The sequence below is a fragment of the Protomyctophum bolini genome, assembly GCF_963924005.1.
Source record: "Protomyctophum bolini genome assembly, chromosome: 16".
NCBI lineage: Eukaryota > Metazoa > Chordata > Actinopteri > Myctophiformes > Myctophidae > Protomyctophum > Protomyctophum bolini.
Window position 1 is genome coordinate 24,718,975 of NC_137877.1, and position 10,845 is coordinate 24,729,819.

Below are 10,845 nucleotides of genomic sequence, written 5' to 3' on the forward strand. Positions count from 1 at the left end.
GTGCCATTATAGGCATTTTAAAAGCAACCTAATCTACAAACTAGGGTAAAAGTTAACGATATAATATCATATATATATATATATATATATATATATAGAGGACTTAAGTGGTTACGTACTGTGGATGACTGGAGGAGGAGCCTATTTCCTGTTTGTATGGCGGGAGGCAGAGAGAGATTTGTGAGCAGACTCCATGAATAGAACTCTATCCGCTGCATGGCAACAAGTGGCAGTTAAGTTTGCTTTTTGATTGCGTCCTTGTGTTACACTCAAAACTAATCAGTGGTTAATTTAACTCTGAGAGGGCACAAATGGAACCAAATGCACCAGTGTTTCCATTTGTGCCCTCCTGCTCAAATTGGGGCCAAACAGTAGGTTATGTAATCTTAACAGACCTCTTGAAATCTTGACCGGTCGCCAGGGCTTCCCCTCAGGGTTTTCAGGTCATGGAGGTAAAAGGCACTCATTTTTCACCCATTTTGCCTTCCTGAAATTAACCTTGATCTCCAAGATGGGCCCTCTTCACAGTTCCCACACATTTTTACCAATGAATTTCCAAGTAGAGAAAAAAAAAGAATCCCGCACAATGTCTTCACTTGAATTAGATTTATTGAGCAACGTTTCGGTCCGTCAGACCTTCATCAGGCATCCAATGAATTTCCAAAACGTTTCCAGAATATTTAACCCAATTTCAAGGCCTATATAGCACTCATTCCGCACAATAATGAGTCTCTTACTCCTACTATATGTGCAATGCCCAAACACAGGCAGTGTAGAAACAATAAAGCATATAATATAGGGTATTCTATTCCAAATTTTGTACCAAATGTTTTGCTACACCACCTATACTAGGGCATAGGATCATGCTGTCATGTACAGTACTAGTACATATTAGGCTGCAATCACGCTACCCGTTTGGCGAATAACGACTTATGTTACATATTTTGTGTAATGTTATACAATACATGTTTTGGATTTTTATTACCGTAATAAAATCAATGGTCAAAAACAATGCATGGCCAACTATATTTCCAGGACCCTTGTGAATTCCAAACCTTTTCCAGGACAGGACTGGAAAAAGATTTTTCAAATTAAAAAATATTTCCAGTAATTTCATGACCGTAGGAATCCTGCCTCTTGCTACTAGTGCATTGGAGTCATTGTGTTTGTCTGTCTAATGTGTGTGATGTGACTGTATGTGTTGGGTCCTCCTCACCTGATGGCCCCGGGTGGCTGTGAGAGAGTGGTCAGGAGTTCCCAGGAGGCGGGGCACCAGACAGTCACCACCTCCTGAAAGCTGACGGCCAATAGGGAGCCGTCAGCCGAGAAGCAGCAGCGCTCAGGGATCAAGCCGTGATAGGCACCCACGAAATCACACGACCAAGAGGGCCCTTCATCTGCACGGCCCACATGAAGAGAAAGGCAGGATTGAGAGAGATGGGGGGGGGGGGGGGGGGGGGGGCATGGAGGGGAAGAAAGAATGAGAGAGAACCAGAGAGAGAGACAGAGAGAGAATAAAAAAGTATTCAATTGGTGGGAAAAGCTGTCTCATGAAAACCGTTAGAACAAAAGCAATCTTTATGTTGTACAACTATATGTCAGTGTTTGATTCCCCCTGGGGCTATCCAGTCTAGTCACATAAACATGGGGAAACATATAGTTTTGTGGAGCTGGCAAGAAAATGCATGTAAACATAGACCGCACTGGTGGTGATTAATAATGTATAGCAGCACTAAGATGTTTGTTCTATGGTGATGGCAAGTCATCAAACCAAACCAAATATGTCGTCATCCCATTTGATTCAACATTTCTATTATGCGTATAGAACAGGGAATGAACATAAACACTCCCAATTAACACATAGAACAGGGAATGAACATAAACACTCCCAATTAACACTTTGTACACTCTCAGAGTGTATGAAATAAATATTGTATACGAGCACAAGCAACCAGATCCATTCCAGACGCAATGACTCAAACACCATCTAGAGGCCAACCAGGCTAGATGGCCTACCCTCGGAGTCTGCAGGCTCGACCAGCTGCCAGACTTTGAAGTGTCCGTCCCGGCTGGTGGTGACCAGTGTGGTGGAGGTCTGGGTGTCTGTGTTACAGCAGAAGCACATGGATGTAATCCTGGCTTCATGGGGGGCTGTGATGGTGGTGTTCAGCACAAAACTGTAAGAGAATGGGGAATTATGGACTTTTGCTGTGTAGCATCCTATTTAAACAAATCCTGTCTATTTGCAGACATTGAGCTGTAATTAAATTCAGATTATGATTTTCTTTCCTACAAAAAATTGACTCTCCCTAGATGCTGCAGTTTACAATTAAAATTCTGTCAAGTCCCCCGTTCTCAATGACCACCTAGCATGGCCACCAGGAACATTGAGACATCTATAATTTAGAACATAAATGTAATAGTCCTGGTCTCTAAACTGCCTCGCCCTGGCCAGCCGGGGTAACAAAAATCGTGGATTTAAAAAAAAAAAGAATATAGAATGTAAATATACCTCTGAGTTTGCTCGTCGTACGACCAGAGTTTCAGACTCATCTCCAGCTCTGAGTCTTTCTGCGTCCTCTCCTCCAATGTTGCCAACCAGTCGCCACGGGTATCGAACGCTGCCTTTACCACCTCAAACTGCCGAAGACCAGCCTGGTGGATGTACTCTTGCTGCACGATGTCCAACTATAGAGGAACACAGCACAACAGTCTACTTCTACAAAATGACTCTGAGCTTTTTAGCATTTTAGTTTGGTCCTCAATTATTTTTTATTAAATTCTATTAAATCCGTTTTTTTTCCCTTCTTATGAAAATGTCTGAATGTGCACGAGGATGCTTACGCACATCAAAGTCCTTGTAGCTGTGCCGGCCCACGGGAGAATAAACTGGAGTGGAAATCGCTGATAGCCCAAGTGCTAATATTTTATTTAGGACGTGGAGTAAGTATAAAACCAATGTTTCGGCCGTTAAGCCTTGTTCTTTCAAAATGTCTGAATCAACAGAACGAATGCCACACAAAGTTCACTATTTAAAGTAATTGAATAGCAAAGTGCAGATAGGAAGCGGGGCGTATTATACGACTAATTAAATGCAGTCTTCAAACATATTCATTATGTTTGAACTTTCAAACCTACAAACCTACATACCACATTACAACGTGTGAACTGACTGACATTTCCAGGTACTGAAATCTCGGCACACTTGTGAAACCTGCACGTGCCATCAATAAAGGCTTCCATCCGTAAGCACCTAGTAGGTTTACAAGTTGTAAAGTATGCATATACAGTAGTATGATGAAAGTCTAGACACGTTCTAGCTCATTCCACATGCTGCTCTGAAGTGCAGCGGGACATTCACCTGCCACATTACATGATCTAAGTTATGTACGTAGTCTTACTCTTAACTGCCATTATGTGTATTGTCTCATGCCAAGGAATCTGCAATCATGCAGCCGATTTTCATTATATGGGCAAGTTTAAAAAAGCAGATCTACAAGCTCCCAACATCCGGCGACACATTGGGAGCTTGTATATCCCTATTTGAATAGGGTTTAATTGTTTAAATAAAATTAAGATGGTGGTTTCAAATGTTATTGGTTACTTGTGTTTATGCTCCAAAGGTAATAAGACAATCGTAGAATATTGGATTAAATAGCAGGGAACACGGGTTACGCAGTAGAACTGTTAACTCTGGGGAAGCCCGGGATCAAACCTGCCGCCACTCACTGCTCTGAGTTTGTACAGTTTCTGTACTTGATGAATATAGTGAATTCTTCTATTGCAATATACTGCTTACATTGTACAGCTGCTTGTCTCTCTGGAGGGAGTAGAACTGCAGGTGTCCTGGTTTGCCGTTGAGCACCAGGGCTTTGCTCCGTGGGTCCATTATCAGCTCTGTCCTCACACACTCGCCTGGAAGAACAGGGGTTCCAGTTGTTGTTTATTGTAAACACATAACTCATCGAGAACTGAGACCAGCTTCTACAAAATGTCTTCTAAATTATGACAGTTTTCTGAAAAACCTACAGTCAGCATGTCAGTGGTTCTCAAACTATTTCATGTCAAGGAGGACCACCAACAATTATATGTATTTGGCCGCCGACCCAGTCTGAAAATGTTGTTCCAGGGACTCCCCCCCCCCCCCCCCCCCCCACACACACACACACACACTCCCCCCAGAAGCAAATATATGAGTTAAAAATGTTCGTTGTGAACGAATATTATAATCAATATATATTCAAAGATGGACAGATAGACCAATAGACAGCACAAACATGCAGCACTTCCAAACAAGCAAATGGCTTGACTATGCTGAGAAGCTACAGTACATACAGTAGTAGATCTCCAGGAATTGTAGATTCAAAGATTATTTATGGTTCCATGCAGACAGTATTTAGTAGTACAGTATTTTTTTATGTAAAGAGAACAGCTGTTGAACGTCGAGTCTCACCTTTGACCAGGCCTTGAATGACAGCAGACACTTTGATGGCATTCTGAATGACGGTGATTTCTGGAAGGAGGAAAAGAGGAGAGGCAGGTAAAAAAGGGTATTTATTAAATATAGTAATATATAATTAAATTATAATTAAATATTCAAATATTCTTTGACACAATCAAATTATGTTGATTCACAAGGAGCCTTGGTTTGGGCTTAGTTCCAGGCTTCTTAAAATAATCTATATGAATATTTTCGGAAATCTCTATGAGAATGATGGTTTTCTATCTGTGGCTCCACTGCAATTCCCTATTTTTGTTATTTGTCATACAACAGATAATATCATAGAAGGCCAGGGTTTAAATGGTTAATAATGAGCACCTTCACACCAGTTGAACACTTCAAGTGACCACCTGCAGTGCCCTCTGGTGGACACTTTTGCAGACAGTGTGACACAGCCACATTCCAACAGTTAGCTCAACAAAATAAATACAGATTCAAGGAGAAGTCGCTGCCGAATTCTCCCACACTCACATTGGGTGTACTTGTTTGAAGACTGGTGCACTTTTATAATGCATCAACTGTGTTGCAACTGCCCGCCCGGGGTCCAATTGCGGCCCCCCCTCTTCACTTAATGCATTTATATCCGAATACTGATATTGATTTCAGCGGTTACAATTTCCAAACACCAGGGGCAGCCTTAAGGGATCTGGAGGCCCGTTTCAAGACCAAATAATAAATATGAGGCCCCATATCCTCACAACCATTCATCAGTTTAAACTGATGAAACATAGCAAAGGCCAAACACGCAAACATAACCTGCTTTAATTACTTCAGTATAATTGTCTTTTTTTATGTCCAATGTATTTGTATTTAAGTTCATAAAGTTAACATAAGTATAACTCCTTACTGTTGTCTTGGTGCGAGGTGCAGAAGAGTGATCCGTCTGGTGAGACGGCGATGTGTGTGATGGGAGCACCCAGACGGGGCAGGAAGTCCTTCTGGTCGTCCTGGCCGTAGCGCCACTGGACCAGCACTGACTCCATGCCTCCGCTCAGCAGGTTAGTACCTGGAAGAAGACAGAAAAACAACAGAGGACCGGGTTAAGCAGGGTAGGAATACATTCTTCCACAGTGGCTGGTTGATTTTAACGCATTTAGACCCGAGGCTGATTCTAAATAACATTCAGGAGTTGTAGTTCCAGGTCAGGACCCCCAGAATAATATGTATTTAGCGAGTCGAGTCGCTGACCCACATCTGAAAATGTTTTGTTCCACGGACCCTGCAGAAGCAAGAATTTAGTTAAAAACATTTGCTAAGAAAGAATATAGTCGATGTACAAGCTCGTAGCGGAGCACTGTGCGCGCTATGAGCTTGTAGATCTGCTATTTTTCAATAGTTAAACTGGAAAATAATGGTTAGTGGTTAAAAGCTAAGGTGACTCAGTTCCCGTTTTTAATGGGTTCTTTTGGTGAGATAATTTAAATGACTTGCTTGTCGTTTTTTGTACAATTCCGTACAGTTATAACGCCACCAAATTCACAGACAGTGAGTGCAGACATTTGCTAAATGCAATAAATTAGCCATTAGTGCAGGAGCCAACACTGATATTTTCATGAATTGGTACCACTTATGGTGACCGTAACATTTTTATATTCCTACATGTCTCGGCCACTTTTCACCATAGAGACAATGCATGTAACCATACCGCATTTTCAGAACATGGCAGCAAAATACAGCTGCTGCTGTGAATTCAGCACAAGGCAGAGTCATGTGTACCTTCTGGACTGAAGCGTAGTGCTTTGACAGCACTGTGGTGCCAATGGTGGGTAGAGTATGTGTACTCTTTGCGATGGTTAAAGTTTCTCCTGGAGGAGAGGTACAGAGAGATACATTTAAATCACACATATAACACACTGACACTATATACGCCTACAACAGGAAATTATGAAGTTACAATTAAAAAGACAACTCATATAAAATGCTTTAACAATAAATGCTGTAAAACCAAAATCTCCTTTTGGAACAATAAACGTTCTAATTTCACTCACCACAGGCGGATCTTGCCATCCTCATGTCCAGTAGCAATGCAGTCATCTTTAGGATGACAAGAGACACATGTAAATGTGTTCTTGGCTCCCTTCTTGGCATTTGCACTTAGGGGAAAACTATTGGCAAGAAAATACATAATGGTTAAGAAGGATATGGCACCCTATATTGAGACTGGATCATGTGATTTAATCTCAATGTTCCCATCTATAAGCTATTCTTGACATAACAGGCATTAATGGGGGAGATGTGGTAAATTTGGTAATGTATTCTTTTTTTTTTTTACCGTAATTTTTTATCCCATGATTTTGCAAACCATTTTTTCACCCAGTGTCAATTATCTAATGTAATCCTGGGCGCTAGACTCTCTCTGCCAACCTGGGGAGAGCAACGGACTGACTTCATGTGTCCTTGTATGCATGACGAGTCCTAGCTGCTTCTTTTCACCTGACAGGGAGAAGTTTCCCCGGTTGGACGTAGCATGTGGAAGGAACACGTTATTCCAACCAGTTATTTTCCTCTCCATCAGGCGCCGGCCAGGGGGAGGCAGTATAGAGCGTTGCAGTCCCGCCCCCTTTCATGACGACGCCAGGCCCAGGAAATTAATCCCAATGCATTTTTCCCATAGACATTTCAAAAAGTATTTATTTAAAGACCTTTTAAGCGTACGAAGCCAACTCGAGTCGTGACAAATCATGACAATAAACACAATATTTTGGACCAAACAAATAATTACAAAGAATAAAAACAACAAAAAAAAGTTTCTAGGTGAAAGTGATTTTTTGCCATTTGTTTTTACTTTTTAATTCTTTGTTTGGCCCAAAACATTGTGTTTATTGTCATGATTTGTCACGACAAGAGTTGGCTTTGTCCGCGGCATAAACGTCTTTAAATAAATACTTTCTGAAAAGTCTATGAGGAAAATGAACAGGTATTTATTTTCCTGGTCTCTCAAGGGGGCGGGACTGCGACACTCTATAGCACTACCTACACTAGGGCAGGGGTTCTCAACAATAATATTAATAATTTGGGGACCCCCCAAAATAATTTGAGAAGTTGAGAACCACTGCCCTAGGGGACATTAGGGAGAACATGCAAACTCCACACGGAAAAACCTTTTTGTCAACCCCATGCAATGTAATTTTTACGAGTGTAATTGGATGATTTCTCTACAGTGAGGATCAACATAATTTTGAGATTGTGCGTCCCCGAAAAAGTACTATTCAGCAGTCAGTAATTAGATACACATGGCACAGTCTTCACAGATGGACAAGTTTTCGTATTGACTGTGTATCGTCTTTACACACAGACCCTCTTCTAGACATCTCGGGCTGTATTTTGCATGTCTTGACCTGGTCAATGTTCTTCGGCCACTCAGAATAGCCAAATGGCATTGATCACGCCTCCATGTCTTAAGTTAAGTAATAAGACCTGGTACTTAAGACACGCAAAATACAGCCCCTCGCCTCTTACAGAGACACACCTAAAACATTTTGTATAGTCATTCATAACTGATCAAACTTACACTATGAGGTTTTTTAGCATTAACTGACTGTGATGCGTCTATCCGAGAGTCAATTCAACTGAGGGTACAATTACTCACCTATAAGGCTTCTGCTTCTTGAAGAAGTACACCTGTAGTTGCAAGCCTTTAGCTGAAGCAATATATGCACCCTGCAAAGATGACAGGTTTGTAAACCACTGACTTAATGTAGTGTACTTCTTTTTTTTTAAATGTCTTTTCAAGCATGTGTCCATCACATTTTAAAACAATGAATGAATGCATGTTATTTCAGAGCAGTCAGTGGTGTACACACCTCTCTGCCAATGGCAACGGCTGCCGGGTCAGAGCTGACATCACTGAGCACTGCAGACATCTCTTTGGCATCCACTACCTGCTCTCCGCTCAGAGGTAGATTAATGGCCACCAGCTGGAACATCTCTGCAAGGAATGATGGATAAGATTTGATGTTTTGCAAAAATGTACAGTACATTGTGTACGTTGACCATAAAGTGCAAAGCGTTAAAGTGCTATGCAATAAAGTGCACGTTAAAGTGCATGCGCAATTTCACGAGACCAATAAAGTGCTCATAAGGTTATCTCCTTGACCTCCCCACAGCAGCATTCAATGTGCAAATAGAGACAGGGACAAAGGAATATTTGTGCCTGTTTTTAGGACAAAATAGCCGATTTTCTAGTCTACATATGACGTAAATTCTCCATTCATTGTCACTCAATGGCATTTTATGTTTGTGTTAGGACAAAAATCTACATTATATCTGAATATAGGAGGGGCTAGTGCCCCTCAAAAAGTGAAAGTCCTACTTTGACTGGAGGTAAATGGGTCCGTGTGTGTGCACCTGTGCAAATAGCCTGGTGCTGGGGGTGACGCAGGCGTTGAATAGCAACCGGACCAATGTTAAAACCTGATTTTCGGCTAAACCGCTTCAGTTTATTGTATGATTATATACATAGCTCATAGCTGGCAAAAAAAGAAAGAAGTTAATATTCACCTAAACCAGACCAGAACTCCCACGGAACTCAAGCAATCAATGAATACCTTTGCAACCGTTATATAATGACAAGAATTTGCCATTTAAGTCCAAAAATCTGAACTAACCCTTTAAGCCCAAGCCAATATGCTATTATTTGTAGAATATAAAGTATAATAGCGAGAATAGCCAATCTACAAGATCACAATTCACAACACGTTGAATTGTGAATGCATTTTGAACATGGAGATATGCTATTTTTATATATTTTATAAAATATACGCCAGGATAATAATAATAATATCTGTGACTTAGCTTTTCTAATACCCAAAGACGCTTTAGGACAAAAGGACGAAAGTGTCTATTTCTGTGTGTTCTTAATACATAGCATGTATTCAATGTGATTGAGAGGGTCGGTCAAACTTACCAACTCTTTTGTCGTTTGCCATTGGAATGACAACGAAAACAACCCCAGCATGCTTTGCAGAGGCATTGATGGAGTAGACTGGGTATCCAATGACAAATGTCTGGAAAATATCAACATAACTGTCTGTCACTGTCCGTGGAGAAAATATATTTCATGAACAGAAATGGATAATGAAGCCAGTGGGCAGTAATTTGAGAGATAATTAATTAATGCATACCTTGATAAGGATACCATCAGTGAAGTCCCACAGTCTGACAGTGCCATCTACTGACGAAGTGTATGCCTGCAAAGACCAATCGTGGAGAAAAGAAAAAATGTTTCCAATACAATAATATATATTATATATATTATTATATATCAACATCTACACTCTTATGTTGATTCAGTCGCTCCATTACGCCAACAGGGGTTAGGGGGTCCAGTCAGTACATTTTGAGGTAATGAGAGACTAGTATAGTCTCTCATAATTACTAGTTTATTGTTATAAGAACAACCCTAAATCTCAATCCAAGATGACACCATCTATCATGAGGATGTGACGAACCTGAAGGTGGTTAGAAGGGTTGAGGACAATGCCTGTCACCATGTCTCTGTGGCCCTGCAGATCATGGATGGACTCTTCTGTCTGTGTGCTGAACACCTTCACACACTCCCCCGAGGGAACCAGTAGGAAGCTTGACACAAAATGAGCAGAAGTCATCTGTCAGTTGTCACATGCACAGATTTGATTCATGATTTAGTTGTGAATCTTGAGGTCATGTATGAATGTTCTTATTAACTTGATGGGTAGTGGGTACTGGGTACTGCACAGCAAGTTAGCAAGACTCTTATGGTTCTTCTCCACAGGGGTCCTTGATATGGTTCCAGGGGGTCCCCAGCAAAATGATTGCAGTTTAATTGCACCGGCTGCCTAGAACTTAACCCAATGACAGAATAATGTTTAAGAATGACTATTCAGTTAAGTTCAGTCCTCTCCACTGTATATCTCCCAAGACCCTACTACAGTGGACAGTGGTAGAATGATGCACTAAATCTAATCTAACAACACAAATGTTGCATATAAGGGTCCCCCTGTGGCACAAAACCTTTTCAAACGAAGTTAGAGGTCCCTCCCTGACCTGAAAATATTTGAGAACCATTAGTAAACAACACCCACACACACACGCCGACATTAGCGGCTAACTGCTAGCATTAGCTTCGGCACATATAGTAGCTCATGTAACTTTGAAACAGGCATACCGGCCGGTTCTGCGTTGTTGACCCAACTCTGCTCAACACGACACACACATACCTGGAATCATTGGTGATGACAGGCTCCCTATAGTTGATTTTGCTGCCGCCTCGGTGAACCACGCGGATCTCGCCATGTTCCACCATTTTTCCACAATCTCAACTACAACCCTTCACCCCTGACCCCAGCTCTGTGTTGTTGTTGCTG

General features: G+C 41.4%; 1 protein-coding gene across 1 annotated transcript in view; it reads right to left on the minus strand.

Annotated features, from left to right (window-relative positions):
* wdr75 (WD repeat domain 75) overlaps positions 1-10,835 on the minus strand; it is a 20,797-nt gene extending 9,962 nt beyond the window's left edge. The window contains 14 exon segments of the mRNA XM_080785693.1: positions 1,217-1,397; positions 2,017-2,177; positions 2,513-2,688; positions 3,800-3,915; positions 4,454-4,513; positions 5,349-5,507; positions 6,218-6,306; positions 6,490-6,606; positions 8,091-8,161; positions 8,305-8,429; positions 9,408-9,507; positions 9,625-9,690; positions 9,952-10,081; positions 10,699-10,835. Of these exon segments, the coding sequence (XP_080641819.1) occupies positions 1,217-1,397; positions 2,017-2,177; positions 2,513-2,688; positions 3,800-3,915; positions 4,454-4,513; positions 5,349-5,507; positions 6,218-6,306; positions 6,490-6,606; positions 8,091-8,161; positions 8,305-8,429; positions 9,408-9,507; positions 9,625-9,690; positions 9,952-10,081; positions 10,699-10,784 (1,637 nt within the window). The 5' untranslated portion in view covers positions 10,785-10,835.
* Positions 10,836-10,845: the final 10 nt, after the last annotated feature.